This window comes from Ascaphus truei, chromosome 17 (genome assembly GCF_040206685.1).
Source record: "Ascaphus truei isolate aAscTru1 chromosome 17, aAscTru1.hap1, whole genome shotgun sequence".
Classification (NCBI taxonomy): Eukaryota; Metazoa; Chordata; class Amphibia; order Anura; family Ascaphidae; genus Ascaphus; species Ascaphus truei.
In genome coordinates this window covers 9,905,044-9,921,802 of record NC_134499.1, presented here as the reverse complement: position 1 = coordinate 9,921,802, position 16,759 = coordinate 9,905,044, and the positions used below count along the sequence as shown (strand labels likewise).

Genomic DNA, 16,759 nt, shown 5'->3' with positions numbered 1-16,759 from the left:
ATAAATTCTTAAAATTTTAAGCCAGAATACACATTTTTGGTGGGCCACTTTCCTACTCGCCCCCTCCACCTCATCTCCTACTCAATTCTCCTGCCCCCCGCTCCATCACCCTCTAAGAATTTTAACTTGGGGGGTGGCCTCCAGTCCCACAAAAGGAGCAGAGCTGGGACCTCATGTGTCAATGCATTAGTTGGGCCCTACTTCTGATGCCAGCTGCTCCAGTGGGGTAGAGAGGAGAAAAAATGTTTTTGCTTTCCTCCTTATCTGTATAGCAATTACAATGCCACCATCACTCAGATACACAGAAGTAGCTGGTAAGCAAAATGCCATCATTTTCACCGTATACAATAAAGTGAAATTGTTACTTTCTGGGTGATTGAATCTAAGAAAAGCCAATTACACGAGGTGGTGTTTCAAAGAATGTGGTTTCTATAGGGTGATTGGGCCGATTCGGGAACATATGAAAATACATATTAGACACAGCTACGCCTGCTTTGCGGTTCATATTTCAAGGAAATTTTAAAAAAAAGGATATACATTTTGTGATCCAAGTAAAACAAACTCATTGGCTAATCAGGCAATGGGCATTTTATATTAGAAACAGGAGCAAAAGAAAATCTCAAGCCAAAACTTTCTTTCTGCATTAGGCCAGGTCCCGCTGGCTACTGCAGCGCTCGCTGTGGTGGACGCTGCAGGGACAAGAGCCGCCCCACAGCTCAAGAAAATTGAGAGCAGGACTCGCGACAGAGCGCTAGGCCACGCCCCAGCGGTTCAGCCAATGAGGACGAATCTGCCGGGTGATATCATGGCCACACCCCTGTCACTCGCCCCCACAGCTCTCTGCAGACCGGGGAATTCTGCTGCACGCGCCACCAGCCGCGCATGCAGCAGGGCCGCAGCCTTAGAGACTCATGCAACGTTTGGTCCTTTGACATATACAGTACGTAGAACTTTATTTCCACACAAGAGATTCTGGATTATATAATACAAATTAAAAAATATATATATTATCTTAAAAAAGGAGTTGCATTGAAAAAATGAAATTGAAGCAAATAAAACATAAACTACAGTCTTTGGAGATCTTATGGTTTATTGGGACAAGAACAAGTGCACATCGCAATAACTAGAAAAAAGGAAAATAAACAGAAAATAAAAATGGAACAGGATGAATATTACGAGGCAGGAAGTGGGTTGGTTTTCGACTGATCCTACTGCGGCCTGGAGCAGTGTGAAAAGATTGCAACCATAACTTAGTCTAGACGTATATGCCCAAGTCAGCGCCCCTAGTGACCGTACCTAGAGATAAGAGATTGGGGTTAGGATAGTATTGTTTTGTCATTTATATTGCCGCCATTAGCTATAACCAACGTTATTTAAAAACCATTAACAACCCACTTTCCTTAATGATTTTCTCCTCTCATCGGTTCCTATTCAATATGCAGAGAAGCCGCTTCCCTGTGACTGAGAATAAGTTGGTCTAATCTTCCCCAGCAAAGCTGCATCGCGGCATTCTTAATACAGGTAATTTCTTAAAATAGGTTGTGAAGAGGTCTTCCCCATGTCGATACCATTTGAACGTATCAGATGTCTGTCATCATCGATAAGACATCTTCACAACATATTGAATAGGGCCAAATGCAGCATATTAAAAAAAAAAAAAACACTTTCTTGACACACACACTTTTTTTTATACAGTTGGCAGTTTTATGGTGGCCACTGCAAACGATAGTGATGGTTGAAGACTATGCTCCGTAAATGCAGATTTCAAATACATTTCAGTAGCAGCTCAAACTGTTGCGCATTCCATCAACCACCTCACAGCCAACGATGAGCATTAAATAAAAAGGCCACATTTACCAAGCTGTGCTTTGCCACAAAGAGCTGTAAGGGGTGTTATAGTGCCAGGTGTTGCCCTATGGCATAGCACTGCTTGCAAATATAGGCCTGTACCTTTGCTGTACAATAGGACGATGCATACACGGTAATGGCGTTTAAGAATACATACTTTTGAAACTCCCACTCTCTGTTATCCAGTGGGCAGACCTGCCGAGTCTTCAGCCAGCGGGAGATGCAGTGGAAGTGGAAGGCGTGCTGAGAGAAGCAGAGGAAAGCGGCTCCGTTTTAAAACCATGGAATTTAACATTTGCACCTAGAAGAGCTCACCTCCTTCATAACTCTTCCAGGCAACTTTCCTGCGTCTCCTTTGGGACAGTTACAACATATAGTGCTGTGAAAGCCACTAGTAGACGGTTCATATAGACTGTAAATACTACTCCTATCTGGGCTAGTACTAGATCACAACCTACTTGTATTATATGCGCGTACGCACGGAATATACAACACATACAGCTTTAGGGTATCGAAGGTTACAGAGGAAAGGATGCTGAAACAAATCCAAAAGTCTCAGTGATGAGGAGTTATAAAGCTGGTAGGAACCAGGACAGGAGCAATTTTTAAGGCCCGTAACCCCCACAATATGTTATACTTGGAGCTGGATATCTCCGGTTGCCCCACTTTTCTAATAATCCTACGCTAGACATTTTAAACAAAGTTTTATTTGCAGGTTGCAACCTGCAAATAAAACGGTTTATTATGTTAAAATATCTTTTGTAAGCCTTTAGTAAAAAAATGCGGCAACCGAAGATATCCAGCTCCACGTAGAACTAGGTGGCAGAAGTGGGATCCCGGCCACTCTTCAACTGCCTGCACGAAGAAAAACTACACCCACTGGAATTATTTAAACGGAGTGCGGCAAGATCTAAACCTTTATCCCACAATATGTTACAGCATCATTTCTCAGAGACAGAAAAGCAACTGCAGAAGGAGACATGATCAGGATGGAACATGAAGTGTCAGGTGGGATAGCACTGTTAAGTGCAAGGCCGCGGTCAGAGTGGATCCGTTGGCATGAGCGGCGTTGGTCGCGCCAAATACAAAACTGGAGGCAAATGCGCATGTCCATAGACCGCACGTGCGCGAGAGTGCCAGGCAGTCGATGCGTTGCAAGACCAACTTGTTTGAATTTGCCACGTGACGGCCAGGTCACGTGCGCGGTTCAGCCAATGAGGGCTAACTGCTCACGTGATGCCACGGGCACACCCCCATCGCACATCCCTGCAGGCCACGGATCTCTTCAAGTACAGGCGCTCGTGAAGTCACGCGCTCGATCGCCAGCGCACCTAGTATGAACCTGGCCTTGCTCATTCTGAATACAGCCTGCTAGGAGATCACTTACATTGCAGACTCCCCACGCTACCGTGCATTCCTCCGAGGTGGCGGAGGCTTGGTTAGCTTGGCACTCTATACCTACAAAAGATTAAAAAAAACGCTTATTTATTGGGAACATGTAGTTCAGATCAAGAGATCTGCTTCTCCAGCACTGCACATAATGAATAGGAGGCAGAAGATTTGTGCTTGAGACACTTACACAAGTCCATGATGTGGTTCCTGCAGATGGCACAGTTGTCCACCACAATATCCCAGGCCCAGAGGGCAACAGCATTCCACTGCAACAAGAAATAGATGCATTAATCAGAAGTGTCTTGGCTCATTCAAAAGGGTGCCAGTGACCAAACCGACAGCGGCATGTTTAATCCGCTAAAGATGGCTACCCTTAAGACACACACACACACACACACACACACACACACACGCACGAACGTTGACAATTATTTGAGCTTTTTTTTTTTGCCTACGTGTGTAAACATTGCAATCCAGCGCTTAGGATGGGTATTACTCGTCTTACCTCTCCATTATTGTCCCTTTTTCTAAAAAAAGAGCAGGGACATTTTAAAGGACCACTACCCTCCTAGGGCCACACTCCTGGAACGATTACGATGCACCGGGCCCTGAAGTGCAGGTACGGCATTGACTTGAACAGGAGTGAAAGCGGGCATGGGTGCGAAACCCCGTACCAGCAATTTAACCCAATGGAATAAAGGATCTACCAGCAGAGATCATGCCAACGCTGGGGATACATCACGGCTAAAGAAAGTCAGTCTGAAGTGAGAACTTTATATTAAAAAATAAATAAAAATCACTCATCTCCTGCCGTCACCAAACGGTCCCTGTCAGAGGCCGAGCCATAAATGACGGTAGACGCAGGACACTGAACGTGACAGCACAAAAGGAAACCGTGCCATCCATTATTTGGGCGATTTAGCTTTGTTATTTTCTTGATATTTAGACTCATCTTAATTAAAAAAATAAAAATACACCCCACACACAAATAATCACGACAAATGTAATTGGGGTGTAACCCGACTTCAAATAAACTGTGGGGAGAGTCCCTGAAGCTTGGAGGCCCACCTTCCAACTCAAGGGCCCCCGTTTCACATAACGCAAACCCCAAATCGGCACAGTTTACAACTTTTAGGCACACATTTCATGCGCTACAAGAGAATCAGCGTGCACTTAATAAACCAACACCACAATTATATTGAAAATCACAATGATAGTCAATGTGAACCAAGAAATTTAAGTACACTGGTGAAATATATCTACTCATGTCTGAAGCGTTTATTCGCAACGGCGTTATATTATTATGCCACGTGTATTACTGCTGTGAAGCGCTATATAAGGATATACATAGGAGGACCCGCTACAACCGTCTGTGTAGCGATCGCATGGTCACACTGTACCCCTATTCTGATTTCACGAGTCCCTCAGAGCTCGGGTGGAGACCTCGCCCTAAAACTAGCAGAAAAAGCATGACGCCCACTCCATGTCAGAAAAGCACCCCATGTTCCAGCTCGTGACGTAAAGTTGACATTAGATTGTTCAGTGCCCAATCGCCTCATTTCCATATGGTATATAAAGTCACGTGAGGTTTATGGACTGCCTCGCATTTCAGAGATAATATTTCTAATAAAAATCACCCAGATTTAGTCTCTCTACAAATGGCAACTTCCTTGATGGTACTTGGCATACAGAAGCCCCACCATTTTCAATTACCTCTACTGTCTGACACACACACACACACACACGTAAAATATTACATATTGGATGTATAAATATATATTCATGTGTATTATTTATGTTACATGTTATTATATTAAGCTGTGTTCTTATACATTGTTGCACTGTAGACGTGTATGTGGTTAGTTTCCCTGCTGCAGCAGGTTCTGTTACACAGGGCTCAGAACTGCCCAAGTTTGTGCTGCCTCATAGGCCCCCAGACCACTACCAGCCTAAACCAGATTTCCTCCTGACACCCCTGCACCGTAACCACGGCAACAAATAATCTCCTCTCTGATTGGTGAACACTTGGACGCTTGGCCCTCAACCCAGACCGTTTATTCGTCTAAATGCACGTCAATCAGCGCAGCTTGATCCCGCCCCACCCCGCCGCCATATGATCAGATATGAGTCCCTCCTCTGTGACTCTGCACCCATTGGCCATATCCTAACCAATCAGCTTTGCTTTTCGCAACTCTGCTTCCATTGGTTCTCCACTCCGTACGTCAAAACGAATAGCCCCGCCCACACGCGGCAAATCACTGCTTCACCATTTACGCCCCGCCCACCTGCATGGTGCTCGACGTCCATTGGCTCCCGGTGATGTCACTCCACTACGAAGAGGAGGGGGCGTGGGGATCCGGTTAGCGCCACTCACCGGTCTCCACAGCGCGGGAACGGAAGTCCTTACCGGTGACCCACCCACCGCACCGCGGGCGGCCCTGCTTACCTTTTTCACCTCGAAGCGCTTCTTGCTCGCGCTGTTGTTGGCGCCGCTCGGGCTGTCTACATCCATCGCGGCTGCCATTTTGAAAGGAAATAATTCCGGGAGTTTTATGGCGCACGCGCGGAGCGGCCGCTTCCGGTCCCCCCAACTTCTGTCATGTGACCATTCCTTAAAGGCGCATGGCTGAGGGGCGGAGCCTATATATGGGGGCGGGGCATATGAACAAGGAAGGAGCGCGGATAGGGAAGAGATCATTTAAAGGTGCAGTTCCACATAGGACCAATAGTAAATGCATAGTGTATGAGGTTTAAACTAGGTAATTGTGATCTTAACGCAGACAGGCGTAAGTCATTTAAATCCACCCCCCCCCCCCTGAATATAGCTGTAAAGATCATAATCTGAAGTGTACCATAAAAATGACTACGCTAATCTCTTCCTTATCCTGTCCCTATTCTTTATTGGGATCCTAAAAAGGAGAGGGCGCATTAATACATCTGATTACCTTATTTTTGGGGATGGAGCACAGACCGTTGACAAAACACTCCGCACCTCTTTGTAAATGGAGTACACGGGGCATTTATTATTATTATTGCCCCCTTCAGAGATCTAGATTTCGGGAACAGGGCCCCCCGGATAAAAATAGTATAGTATAGTAATCAAAATATATAATGGATATAGGGGGGGGGGATCACTGAAGATGGATTAGTTTTCTTTAATAATTTCCCTCTTTTTGTTGTTGTTTTAATCACTATCCAGAAATAGATTGATTTAAAATAGTTTTCACTAGGGTTTAACAATATAGCTGCCATTGTGATTCTCCCCACCCACCCCCAACAAATGCCTTATAACTCAGCGCCAAATTACTGCAGCATTTTTATCCATTGTAAACCTGCACCCATATCTACTAAGCAATGCTATATTCCGGCGCTGGAAAACACCTTACAAACCATTTGATTTGTGCCGGAGTGGCACCATTTAGTAAACGTGGCCCTTCGTAGCCCTTACTGGAATCTGGACATATTTAGTTATTTATTGCAATTTTGCTTTGCTCCTTAAAAAGTAGGCCTACAAATTTTAAATAAAATATATATGAAAGCAGCCCGTTCCCTCAGGGCCCTCCCACCCCCCATGTTTTTTACATGTATGGGCCCCCCTGCTTCCCGAGATACTTACTGGAGAAAGTACTGCCCCATATGGAGGTTTAAATTCCCTTGCACTCCAATAATTCAGTCCTACTGTCCTCTGTGACGTGGGCGATTTATACCTCCCTTTTGTGTCTCCAGGAGGGGACAGTTCCGGGCGGCACGTTCCCTGGTATCTCTGGAACCAGGGGGTTCCTCCTGCACTAAAATAAATGTGGTTCAGCTCCGGAGGCCCTCTGCATATTTGCAAAATTGGTGGGTTGGGGAAACTACCCTTTTAAACATATGTTCTGCCACTATTTTCTATTGCTCTCTACTGAAAGATGTACTATATAAAGAAATAAAAGGCCATGTTTACTAAGTGGTACTTACGTTTCAAGGCATCTCACAGCCAATTCACTAGGAAGCAGGGTTGCCGCCTTCTACTGAAGGCCAACCCGGAGAAAAATGTAAAATCATTTCTCACCTGCAGCGGCGGGGTGCAGCGGCGTCTCCCGGCACCCTCCTGCATCTCCCCCTACCACTCCTGTGAGCATGGCTGCGAGGCGTTGCCATGACAACGGGACGCTACATGAAATCATAACGTTACACTGTTGTCATGGCACCGGGTGTCACGTGACGCTGGGATATCATGTGGTGTCCCGTTGTCGTGGCGTCATTTGATGCCGCGCAGCTATGTTCACTGGAGATGCCAGAGACCCGGCCGCCACCCAGAGATTAAATAGCTGAACCAGTAGCCCAGAGGTAAATGCCCAAAACCGTAGTCTCGTGGTCAAACCCGGAGTGGTGGCAACCATGCTAGGAAGGTATATTAAACAGGAAATATCTGCTGTAGTCCATGCTCTAAATTGACTTGATTAAGGGTAGATTGTCAAAGGCTCAGATGCGGATGCATCCATTTTAGACCCAGGACTTGCTATAATATAATAATGGTTCTTATATACCGTGCGCAGTGCTGGATATCGAATTTTTCATGACACACAAGAAAAAAACCAATGCCCTCCTGAAGCACAAATGTATAGTGTGACAATGAAAAAGAAAAACTTGAATTCAGCAATAATTATTAAAGAGCTATATAATGAATGATGATGGAAAAGTTATTACAGACCCAGTACTCACACTGGGCAATCTGCAACCGAAATTAATAAGGGATCGAAGTTTGGTGGTGTAATAAACTAGGATACACATTGCAGTAGCAAAATACATACAACCAGTTGCAAGAACATCACCTGCAAGAGTCAAAGCATAGGATTTGTGGCAAGATGGGTGGTCGTGTCCACTAGTGCAGGGGTAGCCAACTGCAGTCCTCAAGAGCAACCAACAAGTCAGGTTTTCAGGATATCCCTGCTTCAGCACAGGTGGCTCAGTCTTTGAGGACTGCCAGGACAGCTGCTCTGTGCCCGATGGCTCCAGGAGGCATACACGGCCGATCCCGGAAGTTGGACCCGACCAGAAGTCTTGGTAACCGTGGCACTGCCCTCTCCTGGTTCTCCTACCTCTCTCACAGCTCCTTCAGTGTCTCTGTTGCAAACTCTGCGTCTACCTCTATGGAACTCTGTAGGTGTACCTCAAGGCTCAGTTTTATACGCCCTACTCTTCCCTCTATATACGCTCTCGCTGGGGGACCTTCAGCGGCGGATTTAAAATGTTGTAACAGAAAATACCTGGGCGCTCTCTCTAAACAAGCTTCGATAGAAATTAGTAATAAAAACTATTACCAGATGCAGAGGACCCTTGCGTGAACCACAAATCTTGTGTACGCCTTCTAAGACCATCTTGCTTGCTGGCATCTACCGCCCCCCTAAAGCCCCTCTACAATCCCTGACTGATATCACCCAGTTTCTTGGCTCCATTTCCTCTCTGAATGAGAAGAATGAGCTGCTAGTTCTTGGGGATTTCAACTTCAATTGGCTTGACCCTAAAAACCACAAAATCCAGATACAACTCAAGTCACTTAACCTATCGCAACTCATTTCCCAACCCACACGGACAAACCTGAAATTGCATAACCATTCCTTGCTAGGATGTATTCTCTTGTCAAAAACACAGCAGAATCCAACCCTCTGGCATCATTCCTGATATTTTCCGTGACCATGCAATAGTGTACACTGGCGACACACTTTATTGAAGTGTGGCCAGTTCCGCAAGCCGGGAGATTTCCCGGCTTGCAAGTGGCAGCCCCTCGGCGTGCCGCGCGTCTCCGATGCGCGGTCACGCGTCATCGGGTGCCTGCTCCCCCTGCACGCGCGTCCAGGGCTCCCCGAGGGAGCCCTGGTGTCCCGCGATGTGGGGGACGGCGGCAGGGGGTTCCGGGGGACCCGGCGGACCCGGAGAGGAGAGGGGGAAGCCGCGATCGGCGGGCCTCTCCTCCGCTGCTTCGGCGCGTGCCCGGCACCCTCCGGCGCGCGCCAGGTAACTGCTGCGGCCGAGAACGGGCAAATGCTCGAATAAACTCGGCCGCAGCAGTATTGTGTAAGGAAAATTAACCCACCCCAATCAAGCCCCAAAGTTCTCCTCACTAGAACATTTAGAAACTTTAACCCACAACAGTTTCTGGATGACCTTACCAAGTGCCCATGGCACAGAATCGATTTAATTCCCGACCCCGATTCTGCGCTCGACTATTTCCAATCCGAGTTCTTAAAACTCTGCGATACCCATGCTCCACTACGCAAAATAAGGGTACGGGGGGCCCACCTTCCATGGGTTACAACTGACCTTATTGCACTCTACCTATCAGGGATACCTTGTGGAAAAGCTACAAAGTAACTGGCACTACCACGGATCTCAATCACTACAGATGCCTGCGGAACATGTGCACAAGGCAAACGACATGCAAAAGCACAATATTACTCTGACAATCTCACCAGAATACATCAAACCCAGCTAACTTCTGGAAGGTTATCAACAATATATTCCAGCCTTCTAACCATCAACAACCAAGTAATATCACTAAGGGGGATATTACTCTGACAAACCCCACTGACATTGCAAATGCATTCAATGATTACTTTGTGGGGTGTGCCACTAACTTATTAGCGAAACGCAGCCCAAACCACAAACCTGAATCTCATCCTTGGAGTACCCACATACAGTAGCCCCCACCCTCTCCCAACACTGCCCACAATTTTCCATTTCTCCCAGTATCCGAAGAGGAGATTACACAAGCGCTCCTCAAATTAAAACTAAGTAGCCAATGTGGACCTGATTTACTACAATCTAGGTTTCTACGACTTGGTGCCCCAGCCATTGCCAAACCAATTGCTTCCATAGTCAACTCTATCCTGTCTGCAGGTCATATCCCTAAGACCTGGAAAACTGTCAGAGTTGTCCCAATCTTCAAAAGGGGGACAAAAACACTGTCTCAAACTACAGGCCAATCTCACTTCTCATAATTCTATCCAAAGTCATGGAAAAATGTGTCCACTCCCAATTAAGCGATTACTATACCAAGACAAATTTCCCTAGCCAATTCCAATCTGGGTTTCGTCCCAAACACTCCACCGTAACTACCCTGCTAAAAGTTTGCAATGAAATCCAGTGTGGAATGGAACTGGGACAACTCACTGGTGCAGTATTCCTAGATTTTGCAAAGGCTTTTGATACTGTTGATCATGCTATCCTGCTTAACAAACTCCAGAGCTCTGGAATAGGGACACATGCTTTAAACTGGTTTCAGTCCTACCTATCAGGTAGATCCCAATATGTGTCCATCTCAGGCTCTAACTGCAACCCCCTGGATATCACCTGTGGTGTCCCGCAAGGCTCTGTTCTGGGGCCCCTTCTCTCTTCCCACAGCTTGTAAGGAAGCCTCAATAAACATGTATGCAGATGACACAATCCTATATGCACACAGCCATAGCATCTCTGACCTTCAACACATACTTCAGTCTGACTTTTTGAGACTCGAAAATTGCATTTCCCAAAACAAACTGTTTTTAAACACTGACAAGACTGTAACAATGGTATTTGGGACCAAGACTACATTTTTAAAACTTCCAGCAACTGCTCTCCAGATTAGAACCAACGCTAACACCACCCTAACTCCTGTCACTCGTTTTAAATGCCTGGGCATATGGTTTGACTCCCACTTAACATTCGGGATGCACATTGATACCCTGACAACCAAGACCTATGCCAAACTAGGGGTACTTTACAGGAACAAATCCTCCCTAAGTCTCCTGGTCAGAAAGCGTATCGCACAGCAGATGCCAATGCCAATTATTGACTAAGGAGACATAGTATATGGCTCGGCACCTCAAACCCACCTTAGCAAACTTGACACCCTCTACAATTCAATTTGTCGTTTTGTTCTCCAATGCAACTACAACACACATCACTGCAAAATGCTCAAAGAACTAGATTGGTCATCACTCGAGTCTAGGCGCAAAGTTCACCTTTCCTGTCTTGCCTTCAAATTCTTTCTGGGCAAGCTACCCAAATATCTGAACAAGCTCCTCACCCCTACCACACGCAGCACTTATCATCTGAGATCAGACTCCAAAAGACTGTTCATGGTCCCAAGGCTCAACAAAGTATCCGTCCGTTCCTCCTCTTACCGTGCACCCCAAAACTGGAACAACCTACCAGAGACTCTCACATCCACCACCAGTTTAAGTTCTTTTAAATCTTTTAAGGCTGTCTCACATGTTAATCTGGTCTGTAACTGTTGCATACGCTCATAATATATATTTTCTTTAACTGTGCACGCAATGTCTTGTATATAATGTATACCCTGTTCATTTATGTAACTGTATTTGTAACCATGTATTATGAAAACGAGAGGTAACTCTCAATGTATTACTTCCTGGTAAAATATTTTATAAATAAATAAATATGGTCCACTGTCTGCCGCTCTAACCGGATTTAAAATGTTGCCCTCCTTCAGCGTTGTGGCGTCAAATGACATCGCAATGTCACGCGATGACGGACAATGCAGCGCCATGTGATGTCACGTTGTCATGGCAACGCGTCACCATGTGACGTTGCAGTGCCATTTGACACCGGAATGCTGTAGAAGGAGGAGGGCGGCGCGAAGGAGACGGTAAGAGACCTTTACAGGCCTCGCGCCCTCCCCCGGCAATCAGGGGGGAAGAGAGTGGGGCCTCTGTATGCCACCCTCACATTTTGCCGCCCTAGGCTCTGACCTAATGGGAAATCTGCCTCTGCTGACCTTACTGACTCCTTTAGATTCATCTCTATGCTGATAACATGCAACTATACGATCTACACCTGACCTTACACCTGCAGTCCTGTCACAAATGACAGAGTGCCTATCAGCAATCTCTGCCTGGGTGGCCTTTCATCTCCTCAAGCCTAACATGGCTAAGACAGAGCTCGTCATACTCCCTCCCAAACCTGGCCCCAGTGTTGCCTTTTCCATTTCAGTCAATAACACTACTATCAACCCGTTCTCGTCAGCTTGCATAGTTACATTTGTCTCCTCTCGTTCCTTCTCCCCACAAATAAGCCCTGTTACTAAATCTTGCAGTTTCTTCCTTTGCCACATTGCTAAGATTACGCCCCTTCCTATGTTCCACTACCAGTAAAACACTAATGCCTGCCCTTATTCTCTCCCGCATTGATTACTGTAACATTCTTTTATCTGGCCTCCCTGCCTCACATCTCTCTCTCTTTCTGCTGCCCAAATCTCCTCCTGCTCTTCTAGGCGTGTATCTTCATTACCTCCTGAATTCTGTGCTGGTTTCCTCGTAATCTCCGTATAAACGACAATATTCTTGTCCTTTCCTTTAAAGCTCCGCGCTCCTCGGCACCATCATAACTGATCTCTCGTTACAGCCCTGCACGCTTCTTATATTCAACCCAACCCAACCCTCTCCCGGCTTAAACCTTGTTCATTAAACGGAAGCATCTTATTCCATTTTCTGCGCCTCTACAGGTGCCCCTGACCTGCCTGACTGCACTTTTAATAATGTGATTTTACTCCTCCAGTGTCCGTAAGCCTCCCAACAGACCACTTAGAGTGTTAGATCTTTGGGGCAGGGTCTCCCTTTGTCTTATGTCGTCATTTACCTGGCGCGCTTACCCCCATTGTTTGTACTTTATGTACCCTGTGTTGTCATTTTGTACAGAGCTGCGTAAACGGTGGCACCATATAAATAACATTATACATAAAAAGAACTTCCGGGATTGTCCGCCCAGCCTACTCCACAACTGGGTCTGTGCTCCCCACTGCCAACGGGCTCTCCAACCCCCATGTGACGGGAGGAGCAATGGGGCCAGCATATTAAAGGTTAAGCCCAGCCGCTGCCCCTACCAGCCAAAGATGGATGCCAAGTTTCTGGCATAGTATACCATCTTGTGGCCAAAATGGCTGACTTGTACATTTCTGTATGTTTTGTAACGTTTATTCCCCATGTGTAATGTGGTATTTCTATGTCTCCTTTGTGTGCTCGGGTAGTAAGTCACTGAGCCAGCACACAAAGGAATCCGAGTCTGTTATCTAACTGTGGTTGGGTGAAGTGCTTGGGACACTGTAGGAGTGGGGAGGGATGTGTTCCTACGTCTGGGGAACTGTGACTCCAAACACACAGCCATTGTTCATCCCGGACTCTGAGGCTCCTATGTCTGCGGGAGATATTGTGTCGACCCTGGGGTTGCTGGGTCTCGTTCCCCCTGAATGCACGAATCTCATTGGTCAGTTCGAATTTCCCACTCCCCTTAAGCCCGTCCCTGTGCATTGTTGTAGAAGCAGTAACCGCCCATGGCCCAGATTGGTCCATCACAGGCAAGCCCTCGCTCTGTGATTGGCCGGTGCGTAGCATCCGTGCTCTGGTTGGCGCCCTGTTTTCCATGCTTATAGGTAGAGACGTGGAAGCTATGTAAAGCCCAGCCGATCTCAGCACCACAGGTTATGGCTAGTTGTTATATTCCCGGGGTTTGTGCCAGAGACACTCAAAATGAGGCTCTGTCGTGTAGACGAGCGAGATCTTTGAACTTGCTATTCTGCAAAAAGCATCGTTGAGGTCTTGAGTGACCAGACACCCGTGGAGTTTGTGTAACGCTCGCGCTACCCACAAACAAGGCAAGACCCCAGTACTGAGGTGGGAAGGTACAAAGCCACGCACCCACAGCAGCGGGAGCGTGCCTGGAAGGCTGATTGTCTAGCGTTGCTGGGTCTGGGTTGGAGAGAGAGGGTTAATCGGTATACTTGCAGGTCCTGGAATTGGAGAGAGCATAATCGTAGAAGTCCGTTACCCGTGGTCTGGGATTATAGATGGTAGAATAGTCCAAGTCCGTTAGCCGAGATCAGGGGTTGGAGAAGTCGCCGTAGTCGAGGGTAAGCCAAGGTCAATATCCAGAGGGGTTCACTTACAAACCGGGTCTGTACACAAGAGGTTAATCGGAAAGACAAGACTGGAACAAGGCACAACTGTAGGAAGCAGCGAGGCTACACCGAATTATGCTGAGCACTGACTGAGAGCAGGAACAGGGTATATATAGGCAGACAGAACCAATGGGACGGGGGGTGGAGCGGAGGCGCGGCCCCAGCGGAAGCTGGGATAGGCTGCAGGAGACAAGAGGCACCAATGATGCTTGACACACAGCTGGGGATCGTTGCATGTCGTCACCTGCACGTGAGAGCAGCGTGGCCCGCCCGGGGGACGGAGCCAAGCTCCGTGGCAAGGACTAAAGAGCTGCGGGTGCGCTTGCACTCTGTAATCAGAGCGGGGTTGCGCGCATGAGCGGAGAGTGGAGCAGCGACTGCAGCAGGACTAGGTAAGGAGGGAACACGTCGCAAAGGACGTGTTCCCCGATTCCTTAGGCCTCGGTCCCGCTGCGCTCGTTGGCGCGGGCGGCAATGTAGCGAGTTCCCCACCAGCAGGGGAATCCTCGCGAGCTGGTCCCGGTCCCCACTGGCTGCACAGCTGACTACACGCTGTCGCGCGTCAGCCGCTGGAGACACCACAGAATGGTGTTTCCTAGCTTCGACGCGTGACGTGTGTGGCTGTGAGCCAATGGGGAGGGGAGGCTTCGGGAGGAGGAGAGGCTTCGGGGAGCGGGGAGGAGTGTGGAGTGAAAGCAGGTGAGTGCCTTTCTCTGTGTGTGTGCCTGTCTGTGTGTGTGTCTGAGTGCGTGCGTGCCTGTCTGTGTGTGTATGTGTGTGCCCGAGTGCGTGAGTGCCTGCCTCTGTCTGTGTGTGTGTGTGTGTGTGTATGAGTGCGTGAGTGCCTGCCTGTGTGTGTGCGCGTGTGTGTGTGTATGAATGAGTGCCTGCGTGTGTGTGTTTAAACTTACTTTCCAGCTCCAGCCCGAGTCCGTGGAGGGAGGGGGGGGGGGAGAGTAGCGGGTCCCTCCGCTCAAGCCACGCCCCCCCTCCCTGTCAAACCGCCCACCACCCGCCCACCTCCCGCTCCGGCTCCCGCTCCCTACAGACCGCATATCGCGGTCTGTGTATCTCAGCGCACCGCCTGTCAGCAGTGCGGGTGCGCTGACTCTGGGAGCGGGGCCTTAGCCTTACAGTTTGGAAGCTGACCTGTGTAAGCCTACCGAAGTGGAGCCCAGCACCTAGCGAGCTAGGATTTACCCCATATCCTCTGTTTTGGCGAGTTTTAACAGAAGTCTTGTATAGTGTTGATGCTGTTGGCCCCGGCCGAAATAAGCTTGTCTTATTTCATTTCTTCGTTCTGTTTGGTGACTGCTATCCCGGTAGAATTGTCTTGGTCTACCGTGACACCCCCACCTCCGGTCAGCCATCCTTCACCTGAACCCACCTACTATCACTCAACAAACAGGGGCCTCAGGTCAACACCGTGTCCTGTACCCCGTAAAAGCTGTCTCTGGCTTTGGGCGCATTTGAGGACATTTCGAGACTTGGGACATTCATCAAAATATCCAGGGGTTAGATTGTGATGTTATTGGGGGGAGGGAAGGTACCAATACTTTTCATTTGCAATCCCACAGTACCACTACTTACAGTACTTAACACGTGTTGACTTTCTTTTAATGCCTTGGGTGACCATGGACGTAGTGACTACATCATGGGGTCTGGCACTCCAGGGGGGCCATGATCGTGAGGATCGGGCTTAGACCCCGCCCCGGTGACGCGCCTCGCGATGACAGGATCATGCGCAGGCGCCGTCCATTTGTTGTCAGGTGCAGAACTCAACCACGAGTTGACACTGACAGTAGAATAACTCTTTCATCTATTTCACCTGCGGTACTAACTCCGCCCCATGAGAATCGAGTGGGTTGATAGCAATCAGCATTTACAGCCTTGCAACTCATCGTGGATGGACTCTTCAATCAAGGGGCAATCATTAACTTCAGCCTTGTGTCTTTCATCTGATTGTCTAACAGTCCTTTATATGCTCACCGATTCCTTCTCCTTATCGGCTTAGCATAGTAGTCCATACCCTGTGACGAAGTGATACCCACAAGCACCCCACTTGCCGTGTCCTGCTTTGCCTTTTGCTATTCTGCTTACCATGTCTCGTCTCTTAGTTTCTCGGACCTCGGACAGATCAGGATTCCTGTCTTCTCCTACTGTCGACCTCGACTTTGTATCTGGACATCCACTTTCTCCTTAACTTGACCTTGGCTACGCATATCAACTATTCTATTCTCCAACCCTTGACCATGGTGAGTATAACCACTAACCCTACCTCTCCAAACCAGACCTGGCTACATGACTACGACCTGCACACTGGATGCAGTCTTGTGGCTGCAGGTTGGTGTTTTCTAAATCCCCACCCCAGCCTCTGGGTTCTGTCCTGTTTGTGGCGAGCACCCGTTACATTATGCTCAGCCCCGCAAACATGGACCCCACTGAGATGGGTTGAGTTTTTACCTGCACGCTACCATATTTGAGAAATTGGAAAAATATCTGGAACAGAATAACAAATGAATGGAGCATCTCCAGGTGGCGGTTCAATCCACCACAGATCGGTTACAGCATGCTGTAGTTAATCCG

General features: G+C 47.9%; 1 protein-coding gene and 1 long non-coding RNA gene across 2 annotated transcripts; both read right to left on the bottom strand.

Annotated features, from left to right (window-relative positions):
- Positions 1-1,072: 1,072 nt before the first annotated feature.
- RBX1 (ring-box 1) lies at positions 1,073-5,846 on the bottom strand. Its single transcript, XM_075573874.1, has 5 exons — positions 5,687-5,846; positions 3,428-3,506; positions 3,236-3,306; positions 2,006-2,091; positions 1,073-1,296 (listed from the first exon to the last, which is right to left on the bottom strand). Exons 1-5 carry the CDS (start codon positions 5,762-5,764, stop codon positions 1,284-1,286), a joined length of 327 nt encoding a protein of 108 aa, XP_075429989.1. The 5' UTR covers positions 5,765-5,846; the 3' UTR covers positions 1,073-1,283.
- On the bottom strand, positions 3,771-5,680 carry LOC142467908 (uncharacterized). The gene is made up of 2 exons (XR_012788519.1): positions 5,043-5,680; positions 3,771-3,967 (listed from the first exon to the last, which is right to left on the bottom strand). It is a non-coding gene; the product is annotated as an uncharacterized LOC142467908 (long non-coding RNA).
- Positions 5,847-16,759: the final 10,913 nt, after the last annotated feature.